The sequence below is a fragment of the Stegodyphus dumicola genome, chromosome 12 (assembly GCF_044657685.1).
Source record: "Stegodyphus dumicola isolate Sdum_Otavi_A_Nest chromosome 12, ASM4465768v1".
Classification (NCBI taxonomy): domain Eukaryota; kingdom Metazoa; phylum Arthropoda; class Arachnida; order Araneae; family Eresidae; genus Stegodyphus; species Stegodyphus dumicola.
This window is the reverse complement of record NC_140779.1, coordinates 118,594,395-118,609,698: the sequence shown is the minus strand read 5'-3', so window position 1 is coordinate 118,609,698 and position 15,304 is coordinate 118,594,395. Positions and strand designations below refer to the sequence as shown.

At 31.9% G+C, this 15,304-nt stretch overlaps 1 protein-coding gene across 5 annotated transcripts in view; it reads right to left on the bottom strand.

The window, feature by feature from the left end:
- LOC118192030 (protein CBFA2T1-like) overlaps positions 1 to 15,304 on the bottom strand; it is a 138,470-nt gene that overhangs the window by 16,140 nt on the left and 107,026 nt on the right. For 4 of the 5 annotated variants that reach the window (XM_035362949.2, XM_035362911.2, XM_035362944.2 and 1 more), the window contains exons 3-6: positions 10,265 to 10,518; positions 7,346 to 7,435; positions 4,774 to 4,961; positions 1,961 to 2,196 (exon numbers count right to left, since the gene is read on the bottom strand). In XM_035362949.2, the coding sequence (XP_035218840.1) occupies positions 1,961 to 2,196; positions 4,774 to 4,961; positions 7,346 to 7,435; positions 10,265 to 10,518 (768 nt within the window). Of the gene's footprint in view, positions 1 to 1,960; positions 2,197 to 4,773; positions 4,962 to 7,345; positions 7,436 to 10,264; positions 10,519 to 14,787; positions 14,950 to 15,304 lie in introns of those variants that run through there. The other variant, XM_085806889.1, reaches the window with a different exon arrangement.

Genomic DNA, 15,304 nt, shown 5'->3' with positions numbered 1-15,304 from the left:
ATATGTAAAATATTAGTCATATGTTAGTTTTATGCAATGTGTCTAAATTACTCAAACACTCCTCAGCACAAAGGTGTACCAGCGGTCCAGCTGTATAGTTACTGAACGCTAGTAGTTCGTTAATGGAGTTCCTTTACTCAACCACTCTCTCAGCACAAAGGCGTACCAGCGGCCGAGTTGTGAAGTCGCTGAACACTGGTAATTTCATTCCGAGGTTCGAATCTCAGCGAAATTGCTGGGTGCATGGGCGTTTTCGTGGTTTTCCTCGTGTGTAACGTGTATACTAGCCACTTTTACTCAGAAAGTCCGCCAAGAAGGCATCCCTTTCTTTAGTCAGATAGCCCTTGAGTGTGTTGCCATAATTAAAATAAAAATAAACACTCATTATAGTTAAGGCCAATTTTTTATTAAGGTAGACAACTGCATTTTCTTCTCACTAAAACTTCCTAACATTTCCAGTGCGCTGATGCAATTTTTCAGCGTAATACATTCATTTTACTTTGTTTGTTTATAAACGTAATTATAAAAGGAATTAATTAGATCAAATTGATAAGTAATGTTTTAAATGTGAATCATCTTATGTTTCTTTATTATTCTACAACGTGGTACAGTCATGTTATTTGCAAAAATGTATACGTTTTCAATCTTTTAGCTAGTACTTTGCCATTTATAATAGAAAGTGAAAATATTAAATGAAATTAAAATTACATACAAGCTTTAATTAATGCATTGTAAGAACAGAAAGTTTGAATTCTTTTTCCCTTTTTATGAGAACTGGTTTTTATTCCATACACAATACATTCTTTGGTACCACATGCTAGTTCATCGTATATCTGCACATCTATTAAATTACATTTCATAAATGTTTTAGTGATGCTAGAAAATTCCGATTTTTTTTAACTATTTTTTTAAGTTTTTAACTTTATTAGAGATGCAAATAATTTCATTTGTACAAAAACTTCATTCCGAAGTTAAAACTGTAAAACTTGTTTTTTAGTGTGTCTATGATAACTGCAAGGAAACAAACACTACAGGGGTTGCTGAGAATTCCAGCTCCAAAATAGATTAAAAAAATAAGTGTAGTATAAAATAATTTGCTACATTAAAAGTACTTATTGCAAGATCGTTCTTATTAAAAATTACTAATTATTCCACTAATCATTAATAAACATATATAAGGTAAAAGTAGACAATATCTGGCGCAAACTTAACGAGGAAAATTGTCGCAACGGTAAACACTTCTCGCATGGGAAATTGCGTCTTCTTTTCTTTCGAGTGTATCGAAGCAGTAAAAGAAAATCGAATTCATCCATCCTGAAAGGGCTTCATGAAAAGATTTTAAAATTATGTTTCCAAGATTGTGAAAACAGCATAAACGCATTGCAGTCGGAAGAGAGATTGAATTGAAGTGAATATGATAAATAGAGACAATAAATTAAAATCTTATGTTTTACGGAATTATTCACGATACATTTTTAAAATTGCTACATACATGGCCAAGGTATCTGAATTTAAACTGCTCATTTGAATGGGTGCTATTTCGCGTTGACTGCAAAACTTGACACACAGTATAACACTTGCCTGCTGTTGAATCGTCAGGCGAGATGACTTTAAAATCCATTGAATTTTTTCGATACTAAATATTTTCCCTTTAACGTACTTTGCAAAATTTTTTTCAGAAATAAAAATTTAATTTTTACCAACAGCGCAATTATACGTAATATTTTTAAAATTATTTTGAATAAATATAATAAATGCTTATCTCAAAAATAAGCAGGGTATGTAACATTTAATTTATGTTATAGTTTTACAATATAAATATAACTAACTAACATGGGAAATATAATGATATCTTAAAATAGTACATATGAATATTAGAACAGCAAAATTATTATTTTGATAATAAAATCTTTTAAGCTATTACGATAATAAAGATTAAAATAATTTCAACTTTACGTACTGTAATATGGCCGGCACAACTCTCTGTCGTATCGATCATACCTCTCGTACCTATCTCTTTCTCTGTCCCTGTACAGACCTTCTTCAAATCTGAAGTTGAGACTAGGAGGCAGGTGATTGGGAGCACCCGCGGGACTTATTCGTGCCCCGAGTGTGGGGCTAGGCAGAGTCTGCTGTCTTTTGGCAGGCGGAGGCCCATCTGAGCTGTTGTCTGAGTAGCCATTCTCTCTGGAACGTCTAGAAAAGACATTACAGCAATTTTGAAATTTAATTATGCACGCAATATATTCATTTTTCGACATTAGTTAAATGTCTTTAGTATAATTTTAAAGCAATGCTGGGGAGGTCCCCTAGTGGCCGATACTTGCATAATAGCTGTCAAAGCATTAATAATGAAGAACTAAAAGTAACTAACTAACTTCTAAGTTAAAGAAACTTTAACTTACAAGAAGCTAAACGAAATGATAAAACAAGCACAGGATTTATCAGTTTTGAAATAAAGACTGATCCAAATGAAGAAAGAAAGACAATTTATGACGGGCATTAAAAGCTCTGTTCTTTTTAGTACGAAACTTTTCAAAAGTTACCTCAGTCAATATTCCAAGCAAAAATCCTAAACTTTTTTTAAATAATTGCCTCACTTACTTTTTAAGCAGCAATAAAAATCGTTTCAATTAACATTTGTCTGGTTTTTTTTTCCTTTTTATTACAAAAATATTTATGTTTGTTTAAATTATACAAATTCTCTTATTCTGAACGTATCTAATACATTTTTCCAATAGAAAGTTAACTTTATGGAACGCGATTTTGCTGTAAATGCAATGCATTTGTAAAGTATTTATTTATTTATTTTATAAGGTATTTCTCCCGCCTTCCTAGCGTGCCTTCGTGGTGTAGTGGTTCTGCACGCCTGGCTGGTATTCCATAGGTCCGTGGCTCGATTCCCGGCGAAGGCGTTTGCTAATTTTTCATCACTCCTTTAAAAAAATCTTAACGTCTCTACAGTGGCGCCCGAACTGAAAGGGTGTTGAATGAGGACTCTCCACACCCAAGATTTGGCGATTGGGTTCCCTAAAAATCCCAGTCGCCCTTTAAAAAGGGGAGTATATAAGGTATTTCTCCCGCCTTCCTAGCGTGCCTTCGTGGTGTAGTGGTTCTGCACGGTGGGCCGGTATTCCTGAGGTCCGTGGTTCGATTTCCGGCGAAGGCGTTTGCTAATTTTTTCATCACTCCAGCTTTAAAAAATCCTAATGTCTCTACAATTTTATGTTTAGAATATACATTGTTGTTTCTCTTTTTCCATTTTCCTACCAGAATGCTAATTTTAGTTTGTGCGTATAATTCAAATAAAATAGAAAAAGACTGTATTTAAAGGCAGGTTTTAGACTGCTTAGACAGAGCGTGTTTCGCCTGTTGAAGGTCACGTTACGAATTGATATCCTAAGATAGCATTGTCTCGGCGTTGCTCTACTCTTGCCAATAGTACTTGTCTCGCTAATATAGATTTAAGAGAACTTGAACATTAATCATTTCTGTGTGGCCTTTGGCCTAACGTTAAGATGTAACTTAGTTTTATTTTGTATTCCTTACTTTTGAGTTATCCCATAAATGCTAGCTGGTTTGGAAAGCATAAGAAGTGCCTTCGGTTTGATTATTTGATTTCTTAGTAAAACTGTCTTTTGCAACCTTCTTAAACTCTCTGTTTTTTTTTTTTTTTTTTTTTTTTTTTTAACTGGACTTAGCGAGCGATAAGTCACTAAGTCGCTTGGCTTCGCTTCAGAATCTCGACTCAATGTACGCTTCCCAAAAGTGTGAGTTAATTACGTAACTCCTCGCGCTCGGTAAGGGTACACTGTATAGTCAAGACATTATTACTAAAAAAGCAAAAAGCTGATTTTTCTTGCTTTGAAATTACAGTTTACGGAGCTTTTACGTATTTTATAGATATACATACGCTAATACAATGAATAATATGTATATGATGACACAGCCAGTTCAATAAAAACCGATTTAATGCAGAATACCACATGCGGTCCTTTAAATATCTATTGACTTAATTAAGACGCAATAACACGCCGAATAAATACTAATTCAGAAGTCAACTGACAGGGGCTTTTCACCCAACATTATTAATCAAGCAGTTAAAAAATTCTCATCTCAACACACTAAAAGGCACACTCTTGTTTTAGGAGATTATAAAAATTCTGTTGTCATTCCCTCCTTTCCATCAATTAGCTATAAAGTTGCACATATTTTGCATAAATTTAATTTTCGGGTTGTGTATTCTCCCATCAATAAAATTCCGAGTTCCATACTCAAGGACCCCATTCCGGATATGAATTCCTGTGGAGAATTGGATTTTCTAGAGGCATTTCACATTATAAAAAATCTTTCTGTTCTAGTTAACGATCCTAATTCCAATCCATCTTTGCCTTCGGCCTTTAAAGAAATTATGTTTTAGTTCTGGTTTCATCAACAGATGGCGCCACTTGCTTATTCCTTTCCAGGCTTTCTTATCTTATCTAATCATTATTTCCTATCTTGTTCATTTGCGGTTTTGCAGCTGAGGATGGCGGTTCGGTAAAACCATCGAAACTAGTCCTGAGAAAATTTTGAAAATTTAACGCTGATTTTTGTTGTTGGACTTCTGAATTAGTATCTATTGACTTACTACACCACATGGTAGTTTACGTGCTCCTATAAAAACTTATAATATAGAATCAGTTATGTCATCATATTTTATTCGAATTAAAATGCACATACACGATACGGAAAACTGCGTTTAATTTGCACCACATAAATTGTAGTACTTACGTTTCCGGTGGGGTTCTCCTTTTAAGATTTTCTTTGGCATCCGTTTGGAAAATTTCGAAGGCCTCTCCACTGGCATGGGAGCCTGGTTCTATGATTAGCTGCTCATGTTGCCTGATATATTGCTGAGGCGTCTGCTTGGCCAATCGAGCGAAATGGAGAAGTTCTGCATGCAGTAATGGCAGGTTGGACTGAAAAATGTTTCATTTATTTAATCGAAATATATTATTTCAGTAAATGAAAATGTGAAATTATCTGCATGATCAATTTCAAATTTTTAGTTTAAATAAGCAAAGAAAAAATGTTTGTTGATTTTTGTACAATAAGAAAAGCGTATAAAATTTCATTGAAGTTTTGTTAAAATTAAAGTGGACATAATAGAAAGGGATAAGCAGAATAAGAATAATAAATTCGAATTAACGATATTGTCATGTAAACGTGAATTTTTATAATTTTGGGGCAACTGCTACAACTATTGTACTCTCAACTACATTTCCAGTAAATAAAGTTTGTTTTGGTAGTGTTTGATTTAAATAATCTGTTCATTTTAATGCACTCATTAATATAAAAGTATTCATTTACGTTTTACTAGAAATATTGCCTTCATCTTCTATGGCACTCCATACCGTCACTTTTTTCGAGAATGTTTCTTTAAATTTTATCCTGAAGTGCATAGAAGCAGTGTTAAAAATAGTTGAATAATAATACTTAGTGACACCCTTAGACTTGAATATTAAATGCTATTCGCCATCTATGATATGTTTTGCTCTCTCCCGAATAGGACCGATTATTTAACAATTTTGAAACAGTTTTTTGTTTGAATTTCTTGACCTATTTTGTATTTTGGTGCCATCTCCTTAGTATAAAATCTTCCCTCATACGAACACTTAATTTTGATATTTTTGCTTCTGAATAATTTGATAGGCAAAATGTTAGGTTCTTTCGATGAAATTTTCATTAATCATTTTCATGATCTTTTCGGGGGAGGGGGTTGTTTTCTTTTTCATGTCCGCTTTTCTATTGACTAACATCAACGTACTATTCGAACTAAAATAGTTTCATATTGCTGTAAAATTGGGTGAACAATTGATTTTGGGTAAACAATAGCTTTCATTAAATGAGGTGCCTTTGATTAAATAGTTTAGCATTAAATGGAAAATGCCAATGATTTGATAAAATGGAATCGCTGTTAGCATTGCATCTTGAAAAATTTGCATATTTATTTTTACCTCTCATAGTTAACCAATGTATTCTTCCTATTATTCAGGATTGTCTTTTCTTCAATCTTATTTTTAAACACCTGCCTACGCCGCTGTATAGTTTTAAAGCCAACTCTTCCATCTCGAGAGCTCTTGCTTTATTTTGACATTAAATAAAATTCCAAAACAAATACCGAATTTACACAACCGCAATCTGACACTTTTGTTACTTTATTCGTGGTTAAAAACTCTTATAGATTTAGAATTTGTATCTTTAAAGGAATTAGTGGGATTAATTTAATATTTTTTCCGTTTTCTATTTCGTGCGGACAATTTATAATCAGTGTCAACTTATGATCGATCAAATACGATTTGAACACTGCAGTTACAGATTTTGCACGACAAGAATTTGTGAAAACCATTTTAAAGCAACAAAGTAAAAAGAGTTTCTAGAAAACACCAAAGCAAAATTCTCTTGGCGAAAGAAAATCGGCAGGTTAAAAAGTAACTGCTCCTTTAAAAATTTAACAAATAAATTTGTTGAATATTTAACTAATTACATTCATTACTTTACATTAAATCGAGGAAATATTTGAAAATTATTCCTGTAAATTTTAACTCAAGGATCCGCAACCTTTTTGTCCCTAAGAGCGCATTCTAGAATATCTGTTGGACGGCAGACACCATTTATTTTTTCACGGTGAATTTATAGTTGGATAGAGTTAAAAATACATGCACATAGAAAAAGAGATCGGTTGCATTTCGCTTTGTACTGGTATCTGTGTTGGACGCAATTTCTATTTCATTAAAAATGAGAAAACTTTCACATAGAATTTCATTGAAAACTAAAACATTTTTATTGTGATCGCACAGCGGCGTGCACACGTTAAACTGTCATAGAGATCCATAATGCCCACGCGCATAGGGTTGGCAATCCCAGGTTTAGGTATTTAAAATCGTTCATTTCATTAGTTACTTTTCTTTTAACCAGCCAGTGTTTGTGGTTATTTATGGCATAAATATAAGAAGTAAATAATAATCTAAGTATTAACACACAAATTTCCTAATAAATTATTTACATAAATTCGCTTCAGTTTTCTGATTACTAAAATCTATTAAATGTGCTTCCACGTTTATATTCTAAATCGTAAAAAATGTTCAACCTGTTTAGATCTCTTACGAATAATCTATGTAATGTAGGCTGAATAATGTAGGCTTTTATTAGACTTCTGCTGCATTATCAAATAAGTAAAGGAAGACATTTTGTTACGTTGTAATCTCAAACAAAAATTGAATGAGGCACTACTATTTGCGGTTTTCTATGAGAATCTAGAAAATCAAGATGAATATTGAAGTAAAAAATAGCAGTGTGTTACCTTCAGGAATGGGACGACAAATGGTCTTAAAGGATAATTTGTTAGATCTTGAACTTTCTGATGGAATTCTTCGATTGGTAAAGTAGAACTCTAGGGAAAAATTTAAATTATTTTTCAAAAATTTCATTTTATTTCAAAACATATAAACAATATTTTTTTTCAAGATTAAATTCTAATGAATTTAAATTACCACAGGTACTAAATAAATAAAATTTTATGGGTAATACGAACTAAAAGCAGAGAGGGTTTCATATTTCAAATGGTATAAAAATTTCTTCAAATTCAACTAAAAAATCTTTTAATCAGTTGACAATGCTGTAAAAAAGAATTTCAGGTATCAAAATATAGTTATTAAAAAACTTAAATAAGTAGCAAGGACATTTAGATTTTAATTTGAAATTAAAAGTTCTTTTTCATAATGTTTTAGTGTTTTAATGCTTAAAAAGTCAATTCATCTTTTTATAGTAGTGATAATCATGAGTAATTAATTTGAATGATATAACCTTGCAGTAAGCTATAATTAATTATTTTGTCTTACTACAACCTACAGGATTGTAATTTCAAACTGTCATTGTGTTTAAGTAAGAAGCAAAACTATGAACTTATCCTACTTTTTAAATTTTTATATAATAAATAAAATTTACCGAATTTACGGTTGAGTTTTAAGTGACTGCAATATAGTTGAGCACTACACTGCTTTCTATTTTTGGGGAAGTCTTTCAAATTCCTAGAATATTTTTAAATTTAAGAACGTACTCGCACAGTACAGAATTTCTAATTTAAGAATTTTTATTATTATTTAAGAATTTTTATTTCATATTCATATTTGAGTATCGATCAGGTTGCTTACGCAATTAGCGTAACTCCATGTTCCAATAATTACAATTGTAACTAATATAAACTGTAAATTAATACAGTTATAGATATATTAATTGTAATGTATCACTAGTTAATAATAGTTCCAAATTTAATTCGGTTTATTGCATTAAACTAATAGAGTTAGTGCGAAAACTAATTAAGACAAAAGGGTTATAATAAATACTGAGTGAAAGGTAATTTAAGATTATCGTCATATTGTTTAAGTTATATGAAGGTACAATATAACATTAATTACAGGAAATAATATTTTTTTCAAACTGTTGATAAGATGTCTAATGTGAAACACAGTTATAATGTATACTGGTTATAGTTACAGATGCACTTCAAAGAAAACACTACTCAGTGAACTGTTTTTCGAATATTAATATTATTTAATGCAAACATTGTGTTGTTTAGATAATACATAGAGACCAATAGCTATTTAAAAATTAGTACACACGAAATAAATTAATTTTGTGAGAATTTATAAAAATAGAAAAATATCTAATAGTCAAAACATCATGTATTCGATTTAAAATTTACGACAGGTTGAGCTACTTCATGCATTTTGCATGTGAAGTTTTATAATTTACAGTTCTACAACTGTGAGCTTTTCAACTAGAGTATGTGATACAACAATGGAAAAATCATTTCGTGGTGGGAGAAAAAATTAGCACTAAATATTTTAGCTTTTTTTTTTTTTTTTTTTTTTCATGAAATAAGAGCAAAAATAATTCATATGATAAGAATTTTAAAAAATGCACTTAAAATATTCGATTCAGATTTTTCTTCACTAAAATAACAAATAAATACAAATGTAATTCAGTACTTCGGTTATTCCGCATTCAGTATAGTGCTTAAATTGTAAAATATCATTTGATTTTCTAACCCATTAATTTAAGTTAAACTACCTTTTCCATCAAGCCACATGCCAGAATCGAAGTCTCTAACATGCGCGATATTCATATTAAGTAAGAAGAAGGAAGTATAAAGGAAGGTTTGGTCGAGTGAAATCAGAGCTTGTTCTGCTTGCTTGAGGCCACATTGCTAACCTTGATTTTCCAACGTTGTTTAGAATTCTGCGGCGTTTAAGAGGACTTCAGTCAGACGCAGCTGGTACGATAGTTAAACTGTGAAGTCATTAGGCTGTACATATTTTCATCAAATTTACGTTTAACCATTACTTGTTGATTTGGTGTACTTGTTGATTAAGTACCATTTGGTGCCGACTGTTAAACTTGAGTTAATAAGGGATTCCATACACCCTTCTCCTGATTTTGTAGTACGTTCAGACTTAACTTAGTGATAAAGATAACTCAGTGAACTCATACAGATAACTCAGTGATAACTTATAAAGATAACTCAGTGATAACTTATAAAGATAACTCAGTGATAACTTATAAAGATAACTCAGTGATAACTTATAAAGATAACTCAGTGAACAGTCTTTCAACGTCACGTACATTTTATGATAACAAAGAACAAAAACTTGACGTTACATTCCAACCACCTTCAAAATGTGCCAAGCTCTGGGAATCAATTTGACAAGCATTTTCTTCAGTTTTTCTTTTCCTTTCTTCGTTCTTTTTGTTCCATTTCAAGTTTCAAATGTTTTTGTAAACAAATATCAATATGTTTTGGTCTTTAATCCAGTTTTGAAATATGTGCTACTGCAGTGGAAGAAACTGCCATAAAATCCTTGTAAAAAGCATTATTTTCCTGCAGAATTAATAAAGTGAAGTAATGCCCTTGTTTCTACCAAACTAAGAGAAACAAAATCCCCATATTTATTGGTGCAGTGTTTAACGTATATGATTTATTTTTAAGATAAATGCTTTATTAAAGCAAAAGAATGTATGGGGCTATTTTTTACAAGAACAAGTCACTCTTTCTGTCTCTAAAAAATCGTCAAATTGGGAAAAGATGGCTGAGTTAATACATAAATACCTAAAATTCTTTTACAAAATACGTTATGAAAATACCTAACTAAACAAAATATTAATATTACAAATAGATTAATATTAATTACAAATAATCGCAGTTTATATTGGAAATACGTACCACTAGCCCAAGTATAAGCCCATGCATTCGCTCTCCCGTTTCCGGCGATATATCTGCTCCGAACTGTTGCAGAGTTGTCAAGAATCGTTTCAGCTTGCTAAGGGGTCGAACGTTGACTCCTATTCCCAAGTCAGGCGGGCCGTTTACTGGAGGGGCTGCAACTGGTAGCGTTACCACAGATGTAGCAACTCCAGGAGGTGAAGGAGTCCGTCCCGACGGAGTGCTTGAATGGGGCGAATGAGCCCCGTTCATACCTAAAATTTTATTAATGATAAATACATCAATAATTCATGTGCATTAAGAAAGATATTCACATTCAACAAGCAAAGTAATTGGGCAGTGAAAATTAATGTTATCAAAGCTAATGAAAAGTGATAAGTATTGTAGAGTCATTAGGTTTATTTTGATGCGGGAGACGTGAAAAATGAGCAATGCCTTTACCGAGACTCGAACCTAAATCTCTCGAATACGCCTCGAGTGTGCTACCGTTACACCACGAAGGAGGAAAAAAATACTTTATATAAGCCGGGCTGCGTCCACTTCTGGTACCCTATATACTCCCCCTTTTAAAGGGCAACTGGAGATAAGGGGACCCAATTGCCAAATCTTGGTGGTGACCAATAATTGTCCACCAACTTTTAATTCTAGCGCCTCTATAGAGCTATTAGGTTTTTTTTATGCGGAAGGCCTGAAAAATGAGCAATATCTTGCCGGGACTCAAATCTTGACCTCTAGAACACGTGTCGAGTGTGCTCCGATTACACCACGAAGACATGCGCAAAGGAGAGAGAAAATATCTTGTAGCATAACTGAAAAAAATGCTGTTAATAAATATATTATAAAGTAGATTATTAGATATAATTTTTTCAAGGACGTTTCATGCAAATTAGCTACATGAATAATACTTTCTTAACTGCATGCTTAATTATAAAAACATAAAATGGACAGAAACTCTTTTTTGCTTTAATGTTTACTATGAATTTAATTAAATATACAGTATCAATGAACTGCACCAAAATTCATTTTAATAGAGTAATTTATTATATCATATAACAACAAAACAAGAAATTATTAGTAAATTATAGCTTTCATCTGCAATAAGAAATTTTTGATACTTTCATACTACTAACATAGTTATCTACATAAGATTTTTCGACTTACAAAACGATTTGTTGTATTTGCATGTCGGTTTTATTTTACATGCAGCATTTGAAAGTAAGTAAATTGCTAATATTTACTTCCTAAATTACTTTTAACACAGATTTAAATAAAAAATAAAATTTCATTAATAATACTTGTACGTTTACAAGTACATAATATAGAGTTGAATAATTTCATTGGCTAGTAATAATTTGACTTATGCACACTAAGTACTCCCATATTTTTAGTTTCTAGTGCACTTAATTATTTATATTTTCAGACATTTTCCGTTTCTATTTAATTTTAATATATTATAACGCAAATGTCTAACATAATATGCATAAAAAATTAAAAGAAAAATACTTTGTATATAAAATCGATACAGTTTTATTCGAAACTACTACAAACTAAATTCGCATTTTTGCCTAATTTTAAATGCATTTATTCGTTAGTTTGATAAACTGTACTTAGTTAAACTGGTCAAACGATTGCATGTTTATGCCATATCGATTTAAAATTATGAATGCAGCCCACATTTGCCTATTTAAATGATAGTGACATTAAAAATATAAAGTGTCTTAAAGTTCTAAAGTAGTTTAAATTCCCCATTTTTCATCAAATACTTTAACAAAATACTACTACTGCACTGCAACTTACTACTACACGAAAAAACAATATTTTTTCCCTATGTTTCCAAATAAGGAAGATATTTTATCGCAAACAAACAATGCTGAAGACAATCATTTTTTCTTTGAAAGCGTGCTTTTAGATTTAATTCAATAATTTACATTATTTGCTTTTAAATATTGACATTAACATGTTCCATACAGTTTGAATGATATTTTATATGAACCAACCGTTGGTAAACTAACATCGTACCAAATTATCTATTATAACAAAACATATTCTTAATACCTTTCTGAAAGGCTTTTGCGATATTTTTTGATAAAAAGACGTCAATAATCCTTTTTACATGCTAGTTAAGGTAGACCACACCTGATGTTACAGTACATTTACTTCCTGATGTATCTTCCCTTTCTAAAACTAGTTCAAAAATTTATTTCTATGTATTACGGGAAACTGTGGGAATTGTAACATGAATCTGTTGCGTGACGGTTGAATATTGAATGGGTTGCTAAAAGTATAGATGAGAAAATGTGCTGCGAATGCATATCGTCAAAAAGAAGAAAAAGAAATTAAAATATCCTTTACAATGCTGCATACCCTTGTTACTTCATTAAATATTAAGAGGTATCTAGGAATTTAGATCTGTTAAGATCTTTAACAAGACTGTAACTGTAGATCATTTTACTTCATTTCTTCTTTACTTGTCCTGAAGAAAGATAAGTATTGAAAGCAAAAGGAAACGTGAGTTATAAGATAAGCGAAACAAAAACAGATTTTCTTACATCAAACTTCATTTCAATTACAAAATTACGTGTATGCAATACAGGCAGTTTTTTATATTTATATATGTTTAAAATTTTTGGATTTGATATAAAAGGATTTTGGATGGTATTTGGACTTTGCATCAATTTCATATCCATAAAGGACTCAAATTACGAGTAATATTCATATTATTAAATTCAGTCAATTTGTTGAGTGCGCACGGGTACGGTTAAACTGAATGCACAAAGAACCGATGATAGCTTGATAAAAATCATTTATCAAAAGAAATATTTTACAGTTCTGGAGCATTCCACAAAAATAATCGTACAGATCATTTCGGTATCACAGAGTACAATCAGTTACTACTACTCAGAACATTAAACACAACGTAGTGAAAAGCGCATCTAAAGGGTGAAACTAACACGGAGATATCTCGGTACTTCGAATTCATGCTGAACTAAACAACTGAGAAACTTATACTCTCTCCAGTCTTATACATTTTCCCCAGGCAACCGAGAAATCTCTAATATTTCTCGAAATTAAATTCTCATTTCTTGAAATTACCGGAAGGCTAATGAGGGCCGGATACGGTTACAGTTACATACAGGAACAATTACAGTTATATAGGGACCTGACGCAAATGTAGCCAAATAGCTCCCAAGTTTGACGAGTGTTGGCAATTTTTTGCCAAATAGTCGCCAAAATTGTCGCCAGGTTGGCGGTATCTCGCCAATTTATCCAGATAGCCATTTAACTCAGTGTTAAATAGACTTACCCTTGTTATCTTATTTTTACGGCATCCCTTCGTCGCTTTCGAGCATATCATATTAGACTATGCAAAAAATATTATACGTCCACTAAAGTTATTTACATATATACAAAATTCGTGACACTATTAATGCATATAACTTGCGCTGCGATAATAAAACAAGACAATCACAAACTATAAAACGATCATCAGCAACTGTACAATCATCATACTAATTTTACTAATTTGTGAAACAAAAGAAATTGTCTGTATGTTTCGTGTGCAATCATGCGAACGCCAGTCGACCAATAGATTGAAAATTTTTCATGTATATACAAAGTGGACTAAGCTAGAACATAGGCCAACAAGCGCTCAGAATTTCAACACAGTTCCCGTAGCAAAAGCAGATAAAACGTTACCTGAAACAACGATGAAATTTTAATAAAAATATTAATTTTGGAACCTTTTCCCTACTCATTGCATTTGTTTCGCATTCCTTTCAGAGTAAGACGCAGGAGAAACGGAAGTTGAAATTCGATCAAATCGTACGACGTCATATTCTTATGAATCGAAACAAATCTTTTGGTATTTTAATTGAAAGGAAAGAGAGTTTGAAGGCAATTCTGCAATATTTAGAAGCAAAAGAGAACATTCAAAGATTAAAAATTAGTAAGAATTGAAAAAAATCGTAAGAATATTTTTTTTTTGCTATTTACTACAGAATCACGTATGGACGTGACCCTTTTTAGCGTCTTTTAGAAGACTTTTATTATTGTTGTTAGAATTGTACAATTATTTTTCCTTCGTCCTAATGTAGATTTACACGGTTTCCATATGGAATCAGAAATCTAGTATGAAATGAAATTATTTCTGCAAAATTCTGGAAAAACGCAAAAGCAGATTTTAATGAAAATATTTCGAATTAAAGATATTTTGCCCAAACTGAACAAATTTTAATTTACCCCTTATTATCAGACAGTCACTGTTTACACATCGACGATACCATATATGTCTGATTGAACACAGAGTCAGTAATACATGTACATCTGAAACTATAAGTTGACATCTGATGAATATTATAATACTTTCATGAAAATCTACCGAAACAATAATACAGATTTATAAACCATAGGCTATTCAAATTTTTTAAATTAAAGAAAAAGAATTAGGGCGTCGCACATTAGGTCAGTTGCTGTGAATGACTTGTAGTAAATAAAATTGCTAAAAGATGGAACATATTAGTTACCTGAGACCTTTCGCCTTATTTATGATTAACACCAGATTGGATTTCGAAGTAGTTTTGGAGCTTAAGTGTTTTCCACCATTCTCTCATTGATCCGCGTGAGAGTGACTGGTCAGAGGAAGTCTTCACATGCCCACTCACTGCTTTCGTCATCAACGCCAGTAACTCTAACTACGGTAACAGTTTCTTTCCATCCGCACGTTTTATGTTCTGAATCCAAATAATAAATTACATCACTCAATGAAAGCAACCTGAACTCTCTGCCGCCACTTCATGAATCAGAGGATTTTGCAACTTTGGCATCTGCCGAACTGTTATTTGAAGCATGGTGGAAACAAAGAGTTCTCACCCCAGTTTCCAGCAGCATATTTGCCAAATGTTTCTCTTTCTCTTCCTCCATACTGTCTGGTAAATATTGTCCAAAACACCTACGTATTTATTGGACCATCGCCAAAATTTGTGATTAGTGATGGAGATATATCTAGCATTTTTTTTTTTTTTGGTTAATTCCCTGACAATA